Source organism: Apodemus sylvaticus, chromosome 23 (assembly GCF_947179515.1).
Source record: "Apodemus sylvaticus chromosome 23, mApoSyl1.1, whole genome shotgun sequence".
Taxonomy (NCBI): Eukaryota; Metazoa; Chordata; class Mammalia; order Rodentia; family Muridae; genus Apodemus; species Apodemus sylvaticus.
Window position 1 is genome coordinate 15,154,228 of NC_067494.1, and position 25,858 is coordinate 15,180,085.

Sequence of the window (25,858 nt, forward strand, 5' to 3'; positions counted from 1 at the left end):
TTAGAAATGAAAAGGGAGATATTACAACAAAAACTGAGGAAATCCAAAAAATCATCAGATCCTACTACAAAAACCTATACTCAACACAACTGGAGAATCTGGAGGAAATGGACAATTTCCTAGACAGATACCAAATACCAAAATTAAATCAGGACCAAATAGATCATCTAAACAGTCCCATAACCCCTAAAGAAATAGAAGGGGTCATAGAAAGTCTTCCAACCAAAAAAAAGCACAGGACCAGATGGTTTCAGTGCAGAATTCTATCAGACCTTCAAAGAAGACCTAACACCAATACTCTTCAAACTATTCCACAAAATAGAAACAGAAGGAACCCTACCCAATTCCTTCTACGAAGCCACAATTAAGCTGATACCAAAACCACACAAAGATCCAAGAAAGAAAGAAAACTTCAGACCAATTTCCTTTATGAACATCGATGCAAAAATACTCAATAAAATTCTTGCCAACCGAATCCAAGAACACATCAAAACGATCATCCACCATGATCAAGTAGGCTTTATCCCAGGGATGCAGGGTTGGTTCAATATACGGAAATCCATCAATGCAATCCACTACATAAACAAACTCAAAGGAAAAAAACCACATGGTCATTTCATTGGATGCTGAAAAAGCATTTGACAAAATTCAGCATCCTTTCATGCTTAAAGTCTTGGAAAGAACAGGAATTCAAGGCCCATACCTAAACATAGTTAAAGCAATATACAGCAAACCGGAAGCCAGCATCAAACTAAATGGAGAGAAACTTGAAGCAATCCCACTAAAATCAGGGACTAGACAGGGCTGCCCCCTTTCTCCTTATCTTTTCAATATTGTACTTGAGGTACTAGCTTGGGCAATTCGACAACATAAGGAGGTCAAAGGGCTACAAATTGGAAAGGAAGAAGTCAGACTATCATTATTTGCAGATGACATGATAGTCTACATAAGTGACCCAAAAAACTCCACTAGAAAACTCCTACAGCTGATAAACAACTTCAGCAAAGTGGCAGGTTATAAAATCAACACAAGCAAATCAGTGGCCTTCCTATACTCAAAGGATAAGCAGGCTGAGAAAGAAATTAGGGAAATGACCCCCTTCACAATAGCCACAAACAGTATAAAGTATCTTGGGGTGACTCTTACCAAACCTGTGAAAGATCTGTATGACAAGAACTTCAAGACTCTGAAGAAGGAAATGGAAGAAGACCTCAAAAAATGGGAAAACCTCCCATGCTCATGGATCAGCAGGATCAATATAGTTGAAATGGCCATTTTGCCAAAAGCAATATACAGATTCAATGCAATACCCATCAATATCCCAACTCAATTCTTCACAGAGTTAGGAAGAGCAATTATCAAATTCATCTGGAATAACAAAAAATCCAGGATAGCTAAAATTATTCTCAACAGTAAAAGAAGTTTGCTTAGAAAGCAAAGAATCAAGGGGGAAAAAAAAGAAAAGATAACCAGAGAAGGAGAACCTACTCAGCGCAGACCTGGTTCCTTTATCCTTGGAGCCCCCTGTTCTCACTTGGACATTGATGGTCAAGGAAGGGTCAGTGAGACTCAAGTCAGTAAATGTTATGTACCACATGGATAGCATGAAGGGCAAAGTTTCATGATCCCATCAACAAATGCTGAAACAGAAAAGGTGTCAAAACTCAGCATACTCTCTGATGAAATCTGTCAGTAAAAAAGTTTTTGATTGCAGAACTTTCTAGAAGGTCTTAGATTCTAGTGTCACAGAGTTAAGGGGAAAAACTCAACCTTCCTTAAAAAAATTGATCATGAGGACACAGCTATACCACTCCTAAGCATATACCCTGAAGATTCTCCAACATGTCATAAAGGCACATGCTCCACTGTGTTCATAGCAGCCCTATTTATAATAGCCAGAAGCTGGAAAGAACCCAGATGTCCCTCAACAGAGGAATGGATACAGAAAACGTGGTCTATTTACACAATGGAATACTACTCAGCTATTAAAACAATGAATTCATGAAATTCTTAGGCAAATGGGTGAAAATAGAAAATTTCAACCTGAGTGAGGTAACCCAGTCACAAAAGAACACACATGATATGCACTCACTGATAAGTGGATATTAGCCCAGAAGCTTGGAATACCCAAGATACAACTCACAGACTAATAGAAGCTCAAGCAGAGGATGGCCTTGTTAGTCATCAAAGGGAGGACAGGCCCTTGGTCCTAAGATGGCTGATGCTGCAGTATAGGGGAATGCCAGGACAGGGAAGAGGGCATGGGTGGCTTGGTGAGTAGGGGGAGGGGGAATGGCACAGGGTGTTCTTGGAGGGGAAACCAGGAAAGGGGAGAACATTTGAAATGTAAATTAAGAAAATATCTAATAAACAAAGTAATTGTCTTCAGTAGACAGACTAGAAAGAAGGCAATGGGGCTGCGCAGGGGCGGTGACTATGAAGAAGGGGGGAGGGGCGACAGTGGCAAGAAGGGGGACAGGAAAGAGTGTAAGCATGTGCCAGGGGACGATGACCAAGGGACCTGGAGGGGCAAAGAAGGAGTCAGAGATGAGAAGAAAGAGGAAGTGAGGGAGAGGAGTCTGGAGGCCTGAGGGACACTGGGGGCCGTCTCAAGGTAGAGGAGAGGCACAGGAAATGACTACAGCCAGTATTCAGGGCCACCTACTTTGGTGAGCTCATGTTTAGTGAGGACCACTCAGAAGTGACTCTGGGTGGAGCACTGGGTGTGGACTGGCCTAGTATAAATTTCTCTCACTCTGGTTGCAGGCCTCAGTAGCTCAAGGTGAAGGCACCAACCTCATTCTCTTTCTTTACTCTGTTCCCAAGGGAATCTGAAGGTCCAGTAGGTGGTAAGTGAGATGAAGGGATTTCAGGGTGTGGTTGCCCCCTGAAAAGTGTCCTCAGCATTCAGTTCCTTGTTTGTGACTCCAGGTGCCCTGGGGTGTTATGGACTGCCATGGTCCCTGGGAGGGAGGATCAGAGCATCAGGGCCCTGGAGGGATTCCCTGGGACCAGTAGGAAGAGGTGGACTTGGACTCGGAGCCAAGGCTGGAGCAGGGAAAGGCCTGAATTCACAGCCTGGATTTTCCTCAGGGGTTCTCTGAGCTGTGTCCCCTGCCTGCTGGGGGTGGGGGTGGGGTGGTACTGTGGAGTTTCCCATTCTCTCTGCAGCTCCAGTCATCAGCTCCAGTGGCATCAGAGTCTCGGGAAGGACCATGGCAAAGGGAGCAACCAGCAAGAGCAATCACTCTCTGAGCCTGAGCTTTGTAATTCTGCTGAGCCATCTGGGGGCCACACTAGCAGATGGTGAGTTCTCAGGGGCGGCGTGGAGGGGCTGGGTGACAGAACATGGACATGGTTTAAGTCTGGAAGCTCACACCTGGGCTACTGGTTTGCCGTTGTGTCTCTTTTTCTTTCCTTCAAGGACTAGGCACCTTGGTTCTCTGATTTCATATCACCCAGCCATCAGTGGTTTGAGGCAGGAAGTTATGAAACAGTTATGGCAGAGAAGGCATGGGAGGAACTATATGGATAAATTGCCCAGGGGACAGAAGGGAGCATCTGGTGATGTCCTCAGTACCACTGGGGTCTGCAGGGAGCCTAAAACCAGACTGAACATGCTGGGTACCAGGCCAGACTCCACCAGGAGTCCTTCTCTCAGAGCTTCCCAGTAGCTAAGGCAGGCTATGTTCTCAAGACTGCCTTTTTCTCAGATTCCTCCCAAGCCCCATGCAGGGTCCTGTTTGTCCTTGGACTCCTTTTTCCTACTTCCTGTGGTAATTCTCCAGCAGATCACAACAAATACTTCTAGGGACAAGGTAGCCACATCACCCACTTTCTCACGTTTAGTCCCTACCATTTCCTTCTTGCATTTCCTTCTTTTGTTTCCATGTTTTGTTTTAAGGCAAGGCGTCACACTACCACTCACCTCGCTGTAGATTCAGGACCAATCCCTTGTCTCGCTTGGTCTACCAAATGCTGGGATTACAGGTGTGTGCCCAGGCTCAGCTTTAATACCCATGTGACTCTGCAGCCCTCAGCCTGCTCTGCTCCCTTCCCTGCCCATCTAGACTTCCCCTCTTTTCCATCCACTGAATGTCTTTTAGACCCTCACCCAAGAGATAGCAGTCTGTTCCTGCCTGAAGACACCTCACTTAGGGCCTGAAACACCTTGTCCGCTGGAGGACCCTGGCAATGGTCCTGGTTGGGGGCCTATGGAAGCTTCTGTCCTTGATCCCAGGTCCATGGAGTCTACCTCCTGGCTAGATAGGATCAGAAAGTGATGTTTATTAGGCAGGAGTGGCTTCTTTTGTTCTTTAAATGTCAGTCACTAATTTTTTTATTCAATCTGGTGGGCCTCTCTGGATCTCTAGTTCTGCATCAACTACTCAATTCTGTTTAGTGTGACAGCAGCAGAGGGCAACAAGGATATGACCGAGCAGCAGATGTGTCCTTTAACCCTGATCAGGGTGTTTCCCATGGAATAGTATTGGTGCCCATCCCCCCAGAGTGTCTTCAAGAGTACTGTGAGAGCTGCATATCCCCAGGCAGTAGTGGGACCTGGAGGGGCAAAGAAGGAGTCAGAGATGAGAAGAAAGAGGAAGTGAGGGAGAGGAGTCTGGAGGCCTCAGGGACACTGGGGGCCGTCTCAAGGTAGAGGAGAGGCACAGGAAATGACTACAGCCAGTATTCAGGGCCACCTACTTTGGTGAGCTCATGTTTAGTGAGGACCACTCAGAAGTGACTCTGGGCGGAGCACTGGGTGTGGACTGGCCTAGTATAAATTTCTCTCACTCTGGTTGCAGGCCTCAGTAGCTCAAGGTGAAGGCACCAACCTCATTCTCTTTCTTTACTCTGTTCCCAAGGGAATCTGAAGGTTCAGTTGGTGGTAAGTGAGATGAAGGGATTTCAGGATGTGGTTGCCCCCTGAAAAGTGTCCTCAGCATTCAGTTCCTTGTTTGTGACTCCAGGTGCCCTGGGGTGTCATGGACTGCCATGGTCTCTGGGAGGGAGGATCAGAGCATCAGGGCCCTGGAGGGATTCCCTGGGACCAGTAGGAAGAGGTGGACTTGGACTCGGAGCCAAGGCTGGAGCAGGGAAAGGCCTGAATTCACAGCCTGGATTTTCCTCAGGGGTTCTCTGAGCTGTGTCCTCTGCCTGCTGGGGTGGGGGTGTGGTGGTACTGTGGAGTTTCCCATTCTCTCTGCAGCTCCAGTCATCAGCTCCAGTGGCATCAGAGTCTCGGGAAGGACCATGGCAAAGGGAGCAACCAGCAAGAACAATCATTCTCTGAGCCTGTGCTTTGTAATTCTGCTGAGCCATCTGGGGGCCACACTGGCAGATGGTGAGTTCTCAGGGGCTGGGTGGAGGGGCTGGGTGACAGGACATGGACATGGTTTAAGTCTGGAAGCTCACACCTGGGCTACTGGTTTGCCGTTGTGTCTCTTTTTCTTCCCTTCAAGGACTAGGCACCTTGGTTCTCTGATTTCACATCACCCAGCCATCAGTGGTTTGAGGAAGGAAGTTATGAAACAGTTATGGCAGAGAAGGCACGGGAGGAACTACATGGATGAATTGCCCAGGGGACAGGAGGGAGCATCTGGTGATGTCCTCAGTACCGCTGGGGTCTGCAGGGAGCCTAAAACCGGACTGAATATGCTGGGTACCAGGCCAGACTCCACCAGGAGTCCTTCTTTCAGAGCTTCCCAGTAGCTAAGGCAGGCTATGTTCTCAAGACTGCCTTTTTCTCAGATTCCTCCCAAGCCCCATGCAGGGTCCTCTTTGTCCTTGAACTCCTTTTTCCTACTTCCTGTGGTAATTCTCCAGCAGATCATAACAAATACTTCTAGGGACAAGGTAGCCACATCACCCACTTTCTCACTTTTAGTCCCTACCATTTCCTTCTTGCATTTCCTTCTTTCGTTTCCATGTTTTGTTTTAAGGCAAGGCGTCACACTACCACTCACCTCGCTGTAGATTCAGGACCAATCCCTTGTCTCGCTTGGTCTACCAAATGCTGGGATTACAGGTGTGTGCCCAGGCTCAGCTTTAATACCCATGTGACTCTGCAGCCCTCAGCCTGCTCAGCTTCCTTCCCTGCCCATCTAGACTTCCCCTCTTTTCCATCCACTGAATGTCTTTTAGACCCTCACCCAAGAGATAGCAGTCTGTTCCTGCCTGAAGACACCTCACTTAGGGCCTGAAGCACCTTGTCCGCTGGAGGACCCTGGCAATGGTCCTGGTTGGGGACCTATGGAAGCTTCTGTCCTTGATCCCAGGTCCATGGAGTCTACCTCCTGGCTAGATAGGATCAGAAAGTGATGTTTATTAGGCAGGAGTGGCTTCTTTTGTTCTTTAAATGTCAGTCACTAATTTTTTTATTCAATCTGGTGGGCCTCTCTGGATCTCTAGTTCTGCATCAACTACTCAATTCTGTTTAGTGTGACAGCAGCAGAGGGCAACAAGGATATGACCGAACAGCAGATGTGTCCTTTAACCCTGATCAGGGTGTTTCCCATGGAATAGTATTGGTGCCCATCCCCCCAGAGTGTCTTCAAGAGTACTGTGAGAGCTGCATATCCCCAGGCAGTAGTGGGTTCTGTGCTGCCTGTGGTTCTGGGTCAGCTAGAAATGACAGGAGGAGGTCCTGGGTTTAAGCCTTCTTATCTTTCCATTGCTGTCCGATGGATTCCTCGGATCCTATGGGACATAGAGGATTGTTCTTAAAGCCTGAGCTGCTTTCCAAGAGAGAGGTGGCAATTGCTTGAGAATTGACCTTGGTCATTTTCTCTAGATGAGATAAGGTGTACAACCATCTGTAGAACACCACATGTTCTGTCCATCAAGAGTCCTTGTCCTTTTCTCCTAGGAAGTCAATCTGGGTTTTGAAGTGGTTCACTTTTAAATGGTTTGGGATATATTTTTATTTTATGTGCATAATATCTTAACTTCATTATGCAAATGTACCATGTGTATGCTTGGTGCCCTTGGACACCAGAACAGGGCATAGCATTCCCATTAAAACTGAGGGCAGTATAGGCAGTTGTGAACTACCATGTGGTGCTGGGAATGAAGCTAGATCTTGTGCAACAGCAACAAGTGCTCTTAAGCTCTGTGGCATCTCTCTAGCCTCGGTTTTACACGTTGCCATGGGAGCCTTGGCAAGGCAGCTTTCAGACTCCTGTTCATTTGGAATGGACGTCCTCCATGACCCTTCCTGGTGCTCCTTTTCTCCTCTAACTCTACCTTTTGTATTTTTCCTTTCTCAGCTGGCTACTCTTCACTATAGAGCTACTCTTCAGTATAGAGCTACTCTTCATTATAGAGCTACTCTTCATTATAGAGCTACTCTTTATTATAGAGCTATTTGCTACTTTTCATTATAGATCACTAACACCCATAGGACACAGTCAGTACCAAGATGTCTTGAAATATCTTCTGCCAAATCCATTAATTCTAAACTCTTTAATTTAGCCTTAGGCAGTATTTTTCAGGGGAGGGGAGGGCAGAGCCCAAAAGCAAAGACATTCTTCAAAAAAATATCTCAAAGATATCTTCCAGGACACTTCTCCTCTGAAACCAATTACACTAGGCTGTTCCAATCCATATTTCTCTAGGCACCACTGCCTTCCATGGTCTTACTCCTATAGCTTGTTACACTCTGCAAAAAATGCTCAACTTCTCTGCTAATTCAAAGTTCAGAAGTCCACATTCACATTCTGCCCACAGGCAGCTTGGTCACACTTGTCACAGCCATACCCCACTCCAAGGTACCAACTTTTATCTTGGTTCATGCTGTGGTTTGAATCTGCTTGGCCTAGGGAGTGGCACTGTTAGGAGGTTTGGCCTTGTTGGAGCAGGTGTGGCCTGGTTGGAGGAAGTGTGTCACTATGGAGGTGGGCTTTAAGATCCTTCTCCTGGCTGCCTTAGGACAGTCTGCACCTGGCATCCTTTGGATAAAGATGTAGAGCTGTCAGCAACTCCTGCACCATGTCTGCCTGGACACTCCCATCCTTTCACCTTGATGGCAATGGACTGAACCTCTGAACCTGGAAGCCAGCCCCAATTAAATGCTGTCCTTCACAGAGTTGTCTTGGTCATGGTGTCTATAGACAGCAGCAAAACCCTAAGATAGTCAGTGTCCTAAGGAAGACCCAGTAATAATTTAATTGGGGCTTGCTTCCCATTTTAGAGGGTTAGCCTCCCCCCCCCCCCAGACTGGGGAGTATGGCAGCATACAGGCAGGTAGGGTAGCTGAGAGTTCTACATTCCTACCTAAAGGCCATGAGAAGACAGAAACTATGGGTTGCAAACAAGTTTTTCAAACTTCAGGCTAGTTCCAGTGACCCACTTCCTCTGATTTGGCTACAATTACTCCAACAAAGCCACAGTCCTAATTTCATTATACATCTCTGTTGACATGTATACTTCTATGAGTCTTTTTACACACACTCCTCAGTATGAGTTTTAGAGGTTCTAGGTTCTGTATTTCATGCAGTATGGACTAGTCTCTGACCAGATTCCTGCCAGCCATTCCTATAACATATGGGAATTAGCTTGAGAGAATTCTGGGGGTTTGCTGATGATTAACAGACTTATGTCCAAAGAATGAGGAGAATGCTGAATTTACACTGCCTGTTTCACAACTGTGAGACCCTGAGCTAATCCTTGGACCTCCTGTAAATGGCTGGGAATGGTGCTGTGTGCTTTCTTGTCTGCACTAGCAAGGCAGAGGCAACTGGGTACACCTTCATTTCCAGGGATCTTTTGCCCTCTACAGGCCACAACAGGCACTGTATGCACATGGTACACAGATGCCCAGGCAAATACTGATACACAGAAAATAAAAGTAAATAAGGTCTGAGTCACTGGTAAGCCTGCTGAGTCTACTTGTCGAGTCCCAAGCATCTTAGAGACCCTGTCTAATCAGCATCACTGGGGCAGTTTTGTAACACATTATAAAAATGTTTTCCTTACTAAACTCTGGAGGTTAGTGTTTAATACTTCCTTCTAAGACATTTGCCCTCCTCCTCTTCCTCTTCCTCCTCCTCCTCCTCCTCCTCCTCCTCCTCCTCCTCCTCCTCCTCCTCATCATCATCATCATCATCATCATTTTTTATTGGTGCAAATATTTGAAGTCAGGAATGTTTTCTTCAAGTCACCTTCGTTACTCGATGTTCCTCATCAGTTTTCTTTACTTAAACTTCTAAGTGGCTTTTCTTACAGAACATTAGTGCATATTTCATCCTGATGCACCTACCTGACAAATTTGTGACTTTAGTTCACAACCACAAAGTTAGTCTTGGGTTTCAGAGGGCTCCCGGTCTTCCCCCCCAAATCTGCTGGTGAGGTCTACTCAGGGAGAAGGAACCCCAGCCACTCATGGAGAAACTCAAGCCTTAGAGTGTTAGCATAAGGAAAGTAGGGTAGGGGTGAGGTAGGGAGAAAACATGTGGCACAGGCAGAGAAGGGAAGGAAGAGGAAGTTGGCTGAAGGGAACAGGAATGGGGTCCCAAATCTGCATCACTGTACTTCACAGCTGAGGTTCTGGGGAGGGCGAGAGGAAAGAGATTTTTTTCTTTTAAACATTTTTTTTGCATTGTAAGTTTAATTATATTGTGTACTTCTAATGGTTTTCTTTAATAAATTATTATTTACTTTTAGATTGCAGTGCTTACACAAACACAGGACACTAAATGTGCATATTCCTCATCAGGTCTTGCCTGCTTCCTTGTGCATTCTGTATAATAGGATAGCTCTAGAGTCCTGTTTCCTCTTTAGCTGTTAGTGAAAATCTGGGAAACCAGGGACTATGCATGTGCTAGGTCAAAGAACCTAAAGAAGGGGAGAGAGACTGGGACTTTCAAGCAGGTCACTGACAGGCAGAGGTCTCTCCTTGAGAATGGATTAGTTGTGTGGTTTAATGTGAGAGAACCTGAGATCTGATGACCAACAGTGTTGTGTGAAGGGGCCCAGTGGGAACAGGGATGAGCACCGAGCTCACAGCTGGCAGCTCCCTTTCCATGCCAGGCTGCAGCATTACTCCAGGGTCTTTCCTGAACACCAGGTCCATGTTGAATGCTCCACGATGCCTCCCTGTCCCCTGTGTGTTCAGCTATATATTCATCCCTAGGAACATGGATGCTGTCTGACATATTTTGTACTACAGTACTTGATAGTATTCACCAAAAGTACTTGTAAGATAAATCTCCCTGGTGACACTATCAGCACTTGAGGAGTCCTACCAACCTAAGACAGTTACAGATGGCACAGAACTAAGGATCCAGAAGCTGCTGGACCTCTTGTTTAGAGGCTTCTCTTCCTAACCCCTTTCCTGTCAGAGGGATTCTGAGAGCTAGAGACCCGTGACTCCTCTGGACCCCTGCTCCCACTGGACCTCACCTGCATGCTTCTCTCACAGGCACAGACTCTCTAAGTTGCAACTTCATTGTCAAGTATCGAAGCTCACCTGGACAGTGCTCAGTGAACGGAAATCCTGTCCTTCATCTTGGTGATGGAAAACAGGAGGGAAATGCCACTGATCTGTGTCCTCCTTTGTCCAAAAGCCTGGAAGAGACTTTCGAAGGGCTGTGGAAACTGCAGTCAGGTAAATATGAGACAGCATGCAAAGGTAGACATGATAAATGAGAAAGAGGAAGAGCAGAGCACATGACAGAAGGGGGGCTACTGAATTATCTGCATAGAAGAACTGAACATTTTCCCCTACCTGGAACTACATGGCATGTGCTGTGTAAGCAATGGCAAGCCAGGGAGGAAAGATTACAGGTCCTAAGTGTGCAGAGAAAGACTGGACCATTGGGAGGTGATGGTTCTATAAATGGCAGATGATGATGTGTTTGATATGCAGGTAATGACGCCTTGAACGTCACCATACAATCTCAATATAAACAAGGAAATTTCACTGATGGACACTGGGCCATAAACATTGATGAGAAGTATAGCATCTACTTTTATCCATCTAATGAGACGTGGAGAGAGAGTCATTCTGATGCCAGCAGTGTCTCGGAACTGTGGAAAAACAAGAAGGAAGTAGAACATGAGTTCATTAAATTCTCCAAATTAGATGTCTGTGACTGCCTCAACGAATTGTGGCCACACTCCAGAGAAATGCCAAGTAAGTAGTTAGGTAGATTAGCACAAGGAAACATCCACAGGTTGGGAACAGCATGGCAGTTCACTTGAAAAGTCTGTGGACTTCCCTGTGTGGATGGGAGCCATGGTGCATAATGAAAGTCTGGTAGACTGGGTGAGTGATGCATCGGTGGTCTTCCTGTCTGCAGAGCCAGTGATGACTACAAGGATTTCTCTTTCCCATATCATCACCCAGTGTTTATCATTCCCTATTAACCAGTGCTCCAGGCTCTATCCTACCTGCTAATGAGCCCCAAGTCTGTGTGCATCACTGTGCACTTCCAGCCTTTTCTTCTCACTTACAGCTGCCCTCCCACCAACTCTAACATCACGATTGACGGCTTCATTATCTTTCTCTGGCACAATTAAACACCACCAATGATTCCAACTTTCATACAGTTCTAGTCACAGAAAAACATGAAAATTTTTTATAGTTCAGTAGACATGTGCTTTCTTTGGAGTAAAATATCCTCTGTAAGGACATCTTACATACACATTCTATTCATCTTTCTATCCAGGGTCTGGGAAAAGTTATCAACATGAGTTCCTTGGACTTCCCAGAGAGAAAGAGTTGATGATGGAGGTATGTTGCTTTTTTTCAGCCGTATCCATATTATTTTCTGGTTTTCTTTTTAAGGATCAACAATGAAGGCGCTGGATACCACCCAGCCTACATATGCTCCTCAGATTCATCCTACAGCTAACATTACCCAGCATACATCTGGTATCCACAATGAACCTACACTGAATATCACCCAAAATAATTCTTCCACCCAGAGTCTGAGTATCACCTGGACAATAATTCTAGGTATAGGAGGAGCTATCCTAATCATCATCATCATCATCATCATCATTTTCTTATTTTCTCGGTATATGATGAAGAAAAAAAAAGGTAAGGAACAGACTCCTCTCACTCTATTTCTGGGTCATGTTAGTTGGATAAGGATGTAGGAGATGGGACGTCTCCACGCCTGTCCATCACAGTGGCTATACATCCACTGAAATGATACCCTTCTTAGTATTGAGTCCCCACTCTACAGTAATGGTGGGGGTTACTATTGTTGAGCACAGGAGGCAGGCAGAGCCTGCACAGCTCTGTAGTCAGAGGAAGGATGGAACAGGAAAGTCCTCATGCAAGGACAGAGAATCCAAGGACCAAAGATCCAAAAATTATCCAAGAAAAACTGAAAAGAGGGGTTGCTTCCTCACATCCAACAAAACCTCCTCCAGGTGTGATCAAAGTTGGTTTGCCTTTTGAATGGCATGATCCAGTGTAAAACTTCTCACACCTAGAGCCAAGTCTGTACATTAGTAGCTACTGGCTTAGGACAGCCCTTAGGACAAAATGACCAGAACGAGAAGACTATGTAAGGAGGTGTCACTGAGGGACAGTCCAGTAATCCCAGCACTCAGGAGGCTGATGCAGAAGGACAACCAAGATCCAGGTCAGCCTGGGCAGCATAGTCACATATTGTCAAAAGAATAAGGAAAACAACAAAATCCATTCATTTAGCTTGTTCACTTTACGTAGCCACAATTCAGTGCGGTGTGCAACTGTAGCTCCAATGTCTCTGTCCTCTGCTCTTGAAGTCTCCTGTGTCTATACAGGTAAAGTGAGCCGTGAACACACCACTGACATCATTAGCTTTTGTCATATACTGTCTAGAGTCAAAATACAGTCTTGTGATGAAAATTGCCAATGTATTAATTATTTAATAGGTTATAAAAATTTTCCTTATAAGCATAGGTTGGTACATTTACTATCAGGTGACATATCAGATATTTAATGCAATATAATTATTTTTGAATAAAATGTTGCATAGATTTTTTTTACTTTTTTATTGTTGCATAAAAATTATTAACTCTAACAATATATTTGGTCAGACCTACAATTTTCATTTGTGGAAAGGTGAGACAGGAGGATTGCTACAAGAGTTCAAGCATGTAATGGATTATATGCTAAGCTAAAGACCAGTTTGGGGGACAAAGTGAAGATTTTTCCACAAGGAAAAAAGTTGTGAAAGTAAAAAGACCAGCAAAGACAGAAACACGACTATATTTTAGTAGCCTTTCATATTTGCTGATTTTTCAATTTTCCTGTTTTTTATTTTTTATTCACAATCTTTGCTTTGGTACAATTACACCCTTAGAAATATCTCAACTATTATCATACCAGAGCTTAGAGTGGCAGAAAGATCTAGAAGGAAAAATGAAAGAGAAAAGGACTGGGCAGCTGAGGTCCATGGTCTGTGATGTGGGGAGTGTCTGAGAAAGGAAGTAGAGCAGGATGCTGCATGGATGCCCAGGAGCACACTGTGATTCACACTGCATTTGTTATAGGTGCTCCCTGCTGCTCCTCTTCCTCGGCAGATCTCATTGCCAGCTATAATTGGGTGACTCTTCAACATATTCCTGTGGTGTCTCCAGCAAAGGAAACGCATTTCTGATGACATCTCAGAAATCTGTGCAGTTGAGTTCCAACCAGACTGGGGGGAACCCATGAGACTGGTGCCTCTCAAAGCCTCATGCACCAGGGCTTCAGAGTGCACCAGGCTGTTGCTTTAGGGACTTCCTCTTGCTCTCTGTTTCTCTACTCTCTCACTCTTACATAATAGCATGGTGGAGATCAAACTAGGCACAACTCTAAATTACTGATCACTGTACACAACAAGGGCTTGCCCTGGATCACTATGTTTTACAAGCAGCAGTTGGTTCCCTTCTGAGTGCAATGCTGACGTGGGGTGACATGACACCTCACTTTCCACACAGACACAAGTCAGCCCAGCACCATCCATGATGGAAGGTTAACAATTACTTTAATCCCCAAAGTAAAAATCTGTCGCCTCTACACATATCAAACTAGGTTTGTAGCAATGAGCCCATGTGCAGATCAAAACCATATCAGAAACCAGGTCTGAGGGTCTAACATACCCTCACCTGGACCCCTGAAGAGGCCACCTAACACTGCAAGGTCAATGGCTCCCATAAACTTGCCCCCTGGATGTCCTGCCTGCAAATGGAAGATTCCTGACCATCTTAAGGCTTCAGCTCCATCCACACTGCTAATGCCTCCTGCTTGAATCACTGGCTGACAGTTCATCTGCTGCTCCATGCTAATGTGGGTCTGCATCTCCCCTGCTGGATCCTGGGGTCCTCTACCTCTCCTCTGCCGTTCACTCAGTCCTGAGGCCTGGTGCAGCCCTGCAGCCCTGCAGCTCTCCACTGCCTTCCTTAACAGCTCTCTAACCACCTGCATGGAGCCTGTCTGTGGGACTAGGATCCTCTGTCTCCGCCTCCAGTCTGGTCTCCGTGAACTCTAATGGCAACTCATTCACTCTTTAATGCCGTTCTGTGATCTAAGTACATAGGATAACTGTGTGGTGTACAATGTGTGATCTGAGAGTTTGTCTAGTATTTACGACTGGAGTAAAAGGACAAGGGGCTGGCCAGTTGTCATAGGTACTTAGGATGATATGGCAATTAAAGCCAGCGCATAGGATGGAGATAGTAAATTAAGGCACATATATGAGCCCCTGTTTTCCTGGTGTAGCTCACACACTCAGGATTTCACTCACAATATTATAACTGTCTAGTGAGTAAAGTGTCCATTGGCAAAAAAAGCAGAAATACACAATAGTTTTAAACAAAAGAAATGTTGGAAGAAATTCATCATCCCTTCCAAACCCTGTTCAACAGAGACTGAGCTTGCTCTGTAGGCTCATAGCCTGTCTCACAGCACCGTGTAATCTCACTGTTCACAGTGAGATCTAAATGGTGTGTTAGGAAGAGAGGAGCGTTCCATTCATCCTCTGAGGAGCATGGTTAGCAAAAATAAATAAGAAAGCAGAAAGAGAAGTGAGTAGGTCTCAGATCACACATCTATGAATATTAATGTATACAACAGGAATATCGAATATATACTGTCCGTATTAATGTATACAACGGGGATATCGGATATATGCTGTCCATAAGAAAACTAAGAAAAAACGTTAATGTCTGTAAGGAAAATGAATAACAGACTAAGGGAAAGCTAAACCCTAAAATGGTGCTCCCTCTTGGGACACACAAGACCCCAGAGCCCGCGTATGAACACGTGACAGTAACAGTCCTAGACTAGTCGGCACTGCCATGCCAGGAACTACCAGGGGGCAGGGTATAGGCATAGAAATGTTACATTCAGTGACTGAAAATTATATATGCGTTTTAGAAGAACAAGGGACAAAGAGACAACTTGGTCATATAGTGCTTGTCCCTTACAAGCATGAAGACCTGAATTCCCTCTTCAGAACCCATGCACAGTGTGGTAGCACTTGATTGTCATCCCAGAGCAGGAGACAGAGAGAGAGAGAAGAGCATCTCTCAGGTTCCTTCATCAATCAGAGGAGTTGAATTGGTGAGTTCCAGTGCAGACTGTCTCAAAACACAGTGTGCATGGATGGCATCCTGAGGAGTGACATCCAAAGATAATGTGTAGTTTCCATACATCTGAGTATATTAACAAGCATGCACACATGTGTATATACATATATGAAAAAGATAGCCTCTGTGGACCCAACCTTAGCTAGTGACTTCTCCAGAGGTAATGTTCCTGAGAGGGAATTGCCATTTTTCATACTAGTTATGCGATATTACTTGGCCTTGACTTCTGGGCCATTTTATGTTCGTATTTTAATAGGTAAGAGGAAAACAGCTCACATCTTCCTAGTTAATAGCTTTCATAGAACTATTGTTCAACTACTGTCCTTGGGTTCCAGGGTTGGGTAGGATTGTGAGTTATCATGAGGAACTGAATGGCACTCCAAGCAGGAGATTCTGGTTGTTAAAAGAGAATGTTTTGATTTTATTGTGAAGGGAGGGACTCCTTGAGTCTGTAATGCTGCCCTGACAGATGGGCAGATCATGTCGTGGATAAATGAGGCAGATGCTTTCCTCTTGGGAGGGCTCTGTTGCTGAGAATGAATATTGAGAGCCCTGTCTGGGGATGCTGAGGTCTCATAGGGTCATAACACCCTAACATTTAAGGAGAGATTGGACTACAATTTTGAGAGGCAAGGGTGGTTGTTGCATGAAGTTGGAGGTCAGACTTTGACATCACTCAGAGCCTAAGTGTTCCTCAGTGCTGACAAATAGTTGTTGGTGTAGATGGTAGTGATAGAAAGCCCTGCTACAACGCTATCTCCATCGTAGTGCCTTCTTATCTAAAGGATATAAATCATACTGAAAGATTAAGTGAGACCAGCCAAAACCACCGCAGAATTAAAACAAGGAGTATGTTGTGATCAGCAAAAAGAATTGTAACTCACAGTGATTAAAGGGGAGAACATCCTTTTAGGTTTCAGGACAGGCAGGAGGTATGATATTAGTGACTGAGGAGGAGAAGAAACCCCAGAAATGTATAAGTAAGGGATTTATTGCATGACATAAGAACCTCAGATTAAATCCTGTTGTAATTTAGTTTTCTTGTTTTCCTGGAAAGTATAAAACCCTGACCACAGCAAACCTCCCCATGTTTTGTGTTTTACAAGTGCCTTTAGATGTACAATGTTGTCAAGTCTTACATTATCAGTGGTTATGTGCCTTTTGATACCCAGCTTCAATAGCCTGGTGACTTTATTCATGTAATACTGATTTTTCCTTTGTTCTTCACAATTTCAATGTGTTAGATTTGCTTGCATCCCATGAATTAAAAGAAATTTGAACTATGCTTGCCTATTGTCTTGCATCCTTATCTGCCAATTTTGATTAAACACCTTGTGGGGAGAGACATTATCATGTACACATTCCCACAGAGCCTCTATCTGAAGGTGGAAAATAGATATGTCACATCATATACTCAGGGTACAGCTGTGCCAAGACACAGACCAATGCTCATACACATACATACATACATACATACATACATACATACACACATACATACATACATACATACACACACATACATACATACATACATACATACACAGTTGCAAACACAGCCCCTCCACATGCATGAGCGCATGCACACACACACACACACACACAAACATTGCATATATGAATAGGAGTTCACCTTGACCTTCAAAAGTTAGTTGTTACGTAGAACCTCAAAGATGTGAGATGGTGGAATGCCATAGGTCCCAAGATACGTTGTCTTGGGCCTTCTTTAGCCTGCTTAGGGCCCACTTCTTGCCTTGCTTCTTAAGTGACCTAACATTCTTGTGGCTAATAGATATATATCCTTAGAATTTATGAACAGACCTTCAAGATTTCCCCAACCCAGTACATTAGAGGCCCACAGTTGGCGTTTCCCAGCCTTGTTATAATCCATCTTCCTGAGGCACCCACCTTTGTACTTCAGAGAGAATTGATTCATGACTTCCTTATGTCTTTCTATAAAATGTTCATAAAATTGCCTCCAGGTAAAAGTGAGGGAAACCTAAATCTGTGGCCACCCTTACTGGCTGGCCATGGTCTTTAAAGTTTAGCTCCAGAAAAATTATCTTTGACCCCTTTGAGGGATGTTTTCTCCCTTTTACACATGGAAGCACCTCACAGCACTGTATTAGGAAAGATGAAGTCCATATGGCATGGTTAGTTTTCATCAGAGTTCACCCTGAGTAAGGGCACGGTGACTGATGGGGCATCGGGCACAGAGCTCACAGAACCTTGAAAGAGGGGACAGTGAAGTCAAGGATGAAAGGTTAAGCTTCTTAGGGTGACAGAGTTAAAAGAAGAAAACTTCTGCAGTATCCACAAGAAATGATTTGAGGGAGAGGGGGCAGCTTCTAATTCTTTCCCAGGTTCCTGTACAATGTTCTGCAACAAGGGTGAGGGAAAACCCATGCTTAGCCAGGGGTAGGAGTGTGTGAGAGGATCCTGCAGGCTGAGGCTGAGGGGAGGGGAAAAAAGAAAGGAGGTCAGAGGGAGGGAGACTGGAGAGAAGTGTCAAGAAGAGGAGGGCTGGTGCAAAGGAGCCAGAGCTTGGGCAGGGTGTAGTGGGAGGATCTGCTGGGGTCACAGGGCAGGTCTCTCACACCTGAGCATCTTGTCACAGAGCCATGAAGGCTTAGTTCTAAGGATCACAGAATCCCTGCTTGAATCATCACAGAGAGGTGTCACTGACCATACAGCTGGTGTGCCACCAACAAGACAGTGCTCTCGGTGTGAGGATGGGTCCAAAAGAAAAATTGTGTTACAAAGGAAATAAGTGTTTTCTGTAGGATATCTTCAACATCATTCTAGCCAGGTTTTGAGACTACATCCTTTGGTGAGGTAGAAGGCACTATGGCCAACAGACAGAGTTGGTCCCAACCAAGATCCAAGGTTGAGCCTGAAAGTGCCCACCCAGGCTCTCCACCGCTGCTCAGAAGCCATGTCTCCTTTCTGGACATCCTAAGAGAAGAACCCTCCTGGACCACCGCACAGAACCTCACCTTAACTGCACATACCAACTGAGCAGATGACTGACATCAAACATGTGCTCTGGACACTGCAACCTGAAACAGACTACAAGTCAGCTCTGAGGGCGTGCGGGTGAGGCTTATGTCCATTGCACACAAGATGGACTTATCAGAGTGGAGGGAGCTTGCAGTGAAAAAATGCTGTTATAATTTCCTAGTTTAATGAATCATGTGGGAGGACCCAGCATATTGTGTTTCAGGTCCCCACTGGAATGGTGGTCCTGGTTCTGTAAGAAAGCAGACTGAGTTAGCAGAGGGGAGCAAGGATGTAAGCAACGCACACACACACACACACACACACACACACACACACACAAGGGTGAGGTAAGGCAAAGCCTCCCCTGATTCTGGCTCCATCATTCTCTCTCACCTGCTTCTGCAGGGTCCTCACTCTCCTAGGTTGTGGCAGATTTCAGGTCCCACTGAGGTGGAACTTGTTACTCTAGGTGGCAGCCTTAAGCAGGGGGAACAGAGCATAAAATGAGGCAGACTGAAGTCTCAGGCAATAGCCAACTTTATTCAAAGCATCAGACCCTTGGGTTAAGCAAGGTCACATGAGCAAAGTTCACAGGACTGTACACAGTCACAGGGACGCCATGCTTGGAAACACTTCTTAGCCACACAAGTAAGCAGCAAGGTGTAATCTGGAGCAAACCTACCGCTGTTTACACTTGGGAGGGGCATGAAAGATCATTCCAAGAACAAATCCTGGTTTAGTAGCAACACAGGTACCAAGGCTTGTCTTGTTCTCTTTGAATTTCCTCAAAAGCTCTCAGAACTCTCCTCACAGCTTGATTCATGGATTGTGGTCTGACAGTACCTATCTCTTCTCCACCAAAGTCTCTCTCTCTCTCTCTCTCTCTCTCTCCTCTCTCTCTCTTTCTCACACGCACACACAGACACACACACACACACATGCACATGCACACACAGACTCTGATGGTGTTGGTAATCTGTGTCCTTTCACTTCCAACTAAACATAGTGTGATATATTAAAACCGACAGTCTCCATTCCCCTGCTTCACTCCATCAGGATGTAACAGGTCACTGACATCAGCCTTGTACCTGTTCCCTTTCTCACCATCACTCATGTGCACATCATCACACAAATGCAATTACAAATAATAAGCAATAAATCCAGTCTGAGGAAATTAAACAAAAATAAAGAAAACAATCTAGGAAAATAAATTAGCTCAGGAAAAAAAAAAAAAAGGAGGGACAGACTAAAGGAAGAGATCTGTCCTAAAATGAAGTTGACCTCTAGGGAACCAGGCATCTGACTGAGTGAAGTTAGATCAAGATGATTTAAGACAATACCATAAGATCAGATGACAATTCTGGAGGATAATCTCATATAGGAAATACAAGGATGTCAAAGCACAGAGCTGAAAGTTATGCATTTCTCAGAACAGAACTGATGCTAGTGCGTTGATAGGCCTGGTGAGATGACTGCAAGGAAAACCAGTTGCTGCTAAAAGTGATGTGGTTTCCATTCCCAGAACCTGTGGGGAGCCAGGCAGACCCAAGACTTTCTCAGAGGTCCTGATGAGAGGACAGAGGGGAACCTAGTTCACATGGCCCATCTAGAGCTGGAGCTCTGGCCTCAGATCAGTCATTGTCAAGGTTTCTGCAGAAACAACTCTGTCCCCTGGACTGTGGTTATCAGTCTTAAGGCAGCTGTGTCTGAAAACCTCAGATCTGCTGAGGTAAATGGAGACAAGGAGATTCTTGGGGCTCAGGGCTCAGCCAGCCTAGCCTGCCCATTTGCTAGTCCCCAAGTCAGTGAATCCCTCTGTCTCAAACAATAGATCTACAACTGTTAAAGAACCACAGCCTGTGAGTTCTCTGCATCCCTGCACAGGCCTGAGCACAGTGTGGGTGGGCACTACCCCTGCCCGTGAGCACTCAGTCCTGCCCTTCACTACACACAGGAACAGGAAACAGAAGGACCATGTCTCAGCAGAGTCCACAACCCCTGCCTGCCTTAGTAACATTTTCTCTGAAACTGATTTTTCCTGTGTCTGTGTACATATGAATGCATATATGTATTCATGTGCATGTGTGTATATAGGTAATACACACACACTCACACATACATGATTTGTTTTTGAGAGAATATCTTACCATTGAACTCTGCCTGGCCTTTAACTCACTAGGGGTCCTCCTGTCTGCCTCCACCTCCCAAGAGCTCAGATGGAGGGCAAGGGCCACCACAGCAGCTGAGAAGTTGCTTTCATTTTGAAACTCCAGCCTTATAAGTAAGAGGTCCTACATTTCATCCTCCATCAACCAAGCAAAAACTCCAGAAATGGTGGTTTGTGCTCTAATCCTGGACACAGGAAGATCTGCAGATTTTGAAAGCTGGCCAGTCTAGCCAAATCCAGGAACTCCTAAGTTCAGAGGAGACTCTGCTTCAAAAAACAAGATGCACTTCAAGACCTGTGAATAACCAAAGCTGACCTCTGTTCTCAAAATACAAGAGCATTGGGGTGGCAGTATTGATAGAAAGGAAGGAAGGAAGGAAAGGAAGGAAGGAAGAAAGAAAGAAAGAAAGAAAGAAAGAAAGAAAGAAAGAAAGAAAGAAAGAAAGGAAGGAAGGAAGGAAGGAAGGAAGGAAGGAAGAAAGAAAAAAGAAAGAAAGAAAAAAAGAAAGAAAGAAAGAAAGAAAGAAAGAAAGAAAGAAAGAAAGAAAGAAAGAAAGAAAGAAAGGAAGAAAGAAAGAAAGAAAGAAAAAGAAAGAAAGAAAAGCAGAGCTGGCTGACTGGACAGTCAACAACTCTGAGAGAGAGAAGTGGGGGTGGGGAAATGGATAGCTACAGCCAGAGAGGGGCTGAAGGAGCCCTGGTGGGCAGCAGGAAGCTGGAGGCCCCAGAGGAGTTGGGGTGCACATGTGGAGGTGTCTCCACAGAAGCAGGCACACTGCAGCCAGGGTGACTTCCTCTCTTTATTTGGCTTCTGTGCAGGTTCGCTGCTGGGGTTCTCTCAGGACTAAGGCTGATGGCTCTGCTCCTGAGGAATCTGCAAATTAAGGACTCAGAAGCCTGGAGCTCCTGATTCTCTGTAGGTCACCACACCATGCCCGCCTGGTGCCATCCCTTTCCCTGCCACCTTGTGCTCCCTCGGGTCACTCACCCCGCCCCCCTGGTAGCCATGGAACAACTTCCTGTCACAGCTCTTCCAGCTCTTTCCCCTTCCTGATCTTCCTGAGCTTCTCATCTTCCCATCACGTGCTAGGGCGCACATGCCATGCGCAGCTGTGTTCCTTCCTGACTCCACCCTGCAAAGCACTGAGACTAGATACAAGAGCAGGGCTACACCTCAGTCTGCAGGGCACAGGGACCAGCCTGCAGGGGCTGCGGTTTTCACTACAGCAAGGAGGAGGCATTGCCCTGAACTCATAGCCAAGTTTTAAAACCTTTCTTAGGTCTGGGCCATCAGCAGAACGTGACCAAGGCTTTCCCTCCCTTTCAGACAGTTAAAATCACACCTTTGGGCGCCAGGGTCTAGAGAAGGAGCTATGGAGCTGGCTGCTGCTGCCAAGGTCCTTTCCTGCCACTTGGTCCTGCTGTGCCTGCTGTCTGTCTGTGTTCAGGGAGACAAGGTGAGTTCCAGAGATCTGATGGGGGCAGCGGGTTGATGGGAGTGGGGATGGGGGTGGGGAGGAGGAGAGGATACAGTTTGTCTGTGTTCAAGGCTGGCCTGTGAATTTCCAAAGCCTGTGGTGGGGGAGGGGGGCAGCAGAGCTGTCTCTGTCTTGAGCTAGCCAGTGTCTTCCTGGGACAGTAACCCAATGGGAATCCTGGGACACAGTGTGGGAGGACAGGACCCCTCAGCCCAGAGACTCTTTCCCGAAGATTCTACGTCCCAAGTTCCTTCTAGTCCTCACCCCACCCCTTCCTCTCTTTTCCAAAACTGGCTCTCTCTTCGGAAGTTCTCCGGCCCTTTTGCTTTTAAACTTCTCAGTGTGCTTTAACAGATCACAGCATAGGCAACCAGCAGCTGGTCCACGCATTCCCATCCCTTTCCCCAGAATCTTTGGCTTTTGGTAAAAGAGTTCATTCTGTAGCCCAAGCCAGCTTTTAACTTGAAATTTGCACCCAGATACAAGAATTAAGGGCCTGTGGCATCACACCAAGTTTTACAACCCACTTGGTGTATGTTGACCTGCCACCCAGCTCACCTCCCTTCCCTGTCCTGCCTCACTATCCCCTCAGAAAAGGGCTTTAAGCCCTTCCTTCACTGGGTGACAACACAGTTAAATGGTGCTTAGTGGGCATGTGGAAGCTTCTGCCCCTGCCCCTGGGCCTGTCTAGACTCCTTCCCCTGGAGGCAGACCAGGTAATGGTGTTCATTTAGACAGAAGTCGGTTTTTCTGTAAAACTCAGTCAGGAATAATTCCAGATTGGCAAGAATATTATGTGTGCCTCTGTATCAGATACTCAGTGGAGGACAAGGATCTCTCTCTCTCTCTCTCTCTCTCTCTCTCTCTCTCTCTCTCTCTCTCTCTCTCTCTCTCTCTCTCTATCAGTTTTCCAAAGATTGAAATATATTTTAGTTTCAAAAGATTATGACAATAATGGCCTTCATTTGCCAAACACTTAGAGAGTAAAGAATTCACGTGTCATTGCTCCACTTAATTTATATAATACTCTTTCAAACACAAGCCCCAGCCTAGCTGTTTGGATGTTGAGTGAAGTTCTACATAGCTTAGTTCAAAATCATGGCTCCTGTCTGACACATGGGTACTTTGTCTGGGTGTATAGCTTTCTGAATAGACAGTCACTGCCTGAAGGAGTTTTCTGTCCAGCAATAGGAATGGTGAAATGGCTCAGTGGCTGGGAGGGAGAAAGGAAGCGATTGCAGCTGAAGTTGGGGTGCACAGGACTCACCTAGGGGGTTCCCACAAGACGGGCCTTAGACTAAGCTTTTAGAGGTTGAGAGAGAAAGCTACTGACTGCAGAGCCGAGGTCATTCAGTGTCACCTGGTCACCACCATCACACGGTCCTCCTGTTCATCATCTCCTTTCTAACTGACAGCATCTGCCCTAAGGTCAGGAAGCCCCAGCACTATGTTTAAGGATCCCTGTTCATTTCACAGGTGAAAACAGATGCTAACCGTTAAAACAAAATGTCTGGTTTCCCAACTCAGGAGTTATGAGTCCTGCCCGGTTTTGCAGATCACCTGACTGGGTTCCAAGTGCAACACCAACAGGGCAGCTCACAGGGCAGCTCACAAGGCTCTGTAACTTTAGTTCTGGGGAACCCCATGCCCTGTACTGGGCTCTGAGGGTACACGTGTGGTGCACACTCATACATAGGCAAACCTTCACAAAATAGCGGTAACTCTAAACACACACTCAGGAAACTGAGACTGGAGAATCACCCTGAGTTTGAGACAAACCTGAGTTAGAGGGTGAGATCCTCTCTCTCTCAAAAAAAAAAAAAAAAAAAAAAAAAAAAAAAAAAAGAAAAGAAAGAAAAAAAAAGAAAGAAAGAAAGAAAAGAAAAGAAAGAAAGAAAAGACAATCTTAAAGAAAATGAGAGATGAGGTGAAAGTAATCACACAATATTTGCCATCTGCTTAAAGCCCTACAAAGCTTCACATGGGACAGGAATTTCCTTTCCTCCTTTCTGTTCTCTCTCCCTTTCTCCTTCCTTCTCTTACTTTTTCTCTCATTCCTCTTGTTCTGCCTTTCTCCATTCCTCTCTCCTTACTTCATTCCCCTTCTTCCATCTCCTCTCCTGACCCTCCCCATCCCCATCCCTTTTCCCAAATTCCCTCTTCTCCCCTTCCCTTCCCATGATTGATCTTTTGAGACTGGGTTACCTCACTTAGGATGATGTTCTACCGCTCCAACCATTTGTCTAAGAATTTCATGAATTCATTGTTTCTAATGGCTGAATAGTTCTCCATTGTGTAAATATATCACATTTTTTGTATCCATTCTTCCGTTGAGGGACACCTGGGTTCTTTCCAGCTTCTGGCTACTACAAATAGGGCTGCTATGAACATAGTGGAGCATGTGTCCTTATTACATGCTGAAGAACCCTCTGGGTATATACCCAGGAGAGGTATAGCAGGGTCCTCTGGAAGTGCCATGCCCAGTTTTCTGAGGAACCTCCAGACTGATTTCCAGAGTGGTTGCACTATCTTACAATCCCACCAGCAGTGGAGGAGTGTTCCTCTTTCTCCACATCCTCGCCAGCACCTGCTGTCTCCTGAGTTTTTGACCTTAGCCATTCTGACTGATGTGAGGTGAAATCTCAGTGTTGTTTGACTTGCATTTCCCTAAAGATTAATGATGTTGAACATTTCTTAAGGTGTTTCTCAGCCCTCTGAAGTTCTTCATGTGAAAATTCTTTGTTTAGTTCGGTACCCCACTTTTTAATGGGGTTATTTGGTTCTCTGGGTTCTACCTTCTTTAGTTCTTTGTATATATTAGATATTAGCCCTCTGTCAGATTTAGGGTTGGTGAAGATCCTTTCCCAATCTGTTGGTTGATATTTTGTCCTTTTGACAGTGTCCTTTGCCTTACAGAAACTTTGTAATTTTATGAGGTCCCATTTGTCAATTCTTGATCTTAGAGCATAAGCTATTGGTGTTCTATTCAGGAAGTTTTCCCCAGTGCCCATGTCCTCAAGGGTCTTTCCCAGTTTCTTTTCTATTAGTTTCAGTGTGTCAGGTTTTATGTGGGCATCCTTGATCCATTTGGAGTTGAGCTTAGTACAAGGATATAAGAATGGATCAATTCACATTCTTCTGCATGCTGCCCTCCACTTGAACCAGCACCATTTGTTGAAAAGACTATCTTTTTTCCACTGGATGCTTTCAGCTCCTTTGTTGAAGATCAAGTGACCATAGCTGTGTGGGTTCATTTCTGGGTCTTCAATCCCATTCCATTGATCTGCTTGTCTGACATTGTACCAATACCATGTAGTTTTTATCTCTATTGCTCTGTAGTAAAGTTTGAGGTCTGGGATACTAAATCCCCCTGAAGTTCTTTTACTGTTGAGAATAGTTTTAGCTATCCTGGGTTTTTTGTCATTCCAGATGAATTTGAGCATTGCTCTTTCTAGCTCTATGAAGAACTGGGTTGGGATTTTGATGGGATTGCATTGAATCTGTAGATTGCCTTTGGCAAAATGGCCATTTTAACTATATTAATCCTGCCAATCCACGAGCATGGAAGATTTTTCCATTTTCTGAGATCTTCTTCGACTTCCTTCTTCAGAGATCTGAAGTTCTTGTCATAGAGGTCTTTCAC

General features: G+C 45.3%; 1 protein-coding gene across 3 annotated transcripts in view; it reads left to right on the forward strand.

Moving 5' to 3' along the window:
- Positions 1–2,743: 2,743 nt before the first annotated feature.
- LOC127673838 (histocompatibility antigen 60b-like) overlaps positions 2,744–25,858 on the forward strand; it is a 344,893-nt gene continuing 321,778 nt past the window's right edge. The window contains exons 1-6 of one of the 3 annotated variants that reach the window (XR_007975235.1): positions 2,744–2,849; positions 5,210–5,344; positions 10,421–10,606; positions 10,868–11,134; positions 11,789–12,043; positions 13,492–13,954. Coding sequence is in view for 1 of the 3 variants with exons in the window: in XM_052169588.1 (XP_052025548.1) it covers positions 5,254–5,344; positions 10,421–10,606; positions 10,868–11,134; positions 11,789–12,043; positions 13,492–13,598 (906 nt within the window). In the remaining 2 variants the exon portion in view is untranslated. Of the gene's footprint in view, positions 2,850–3,889; positions 4,889–5,209; positions 5,345–10,420; positions 10,607–10,867; positions 11,135–11,788; positions 12,044–13,491; positions 16,854–25,858 lie in introns of those variants that run through there. The other 2 variants (XR_007975234.1, XM_052169588.1) reach the window with 2 other exon arrangements.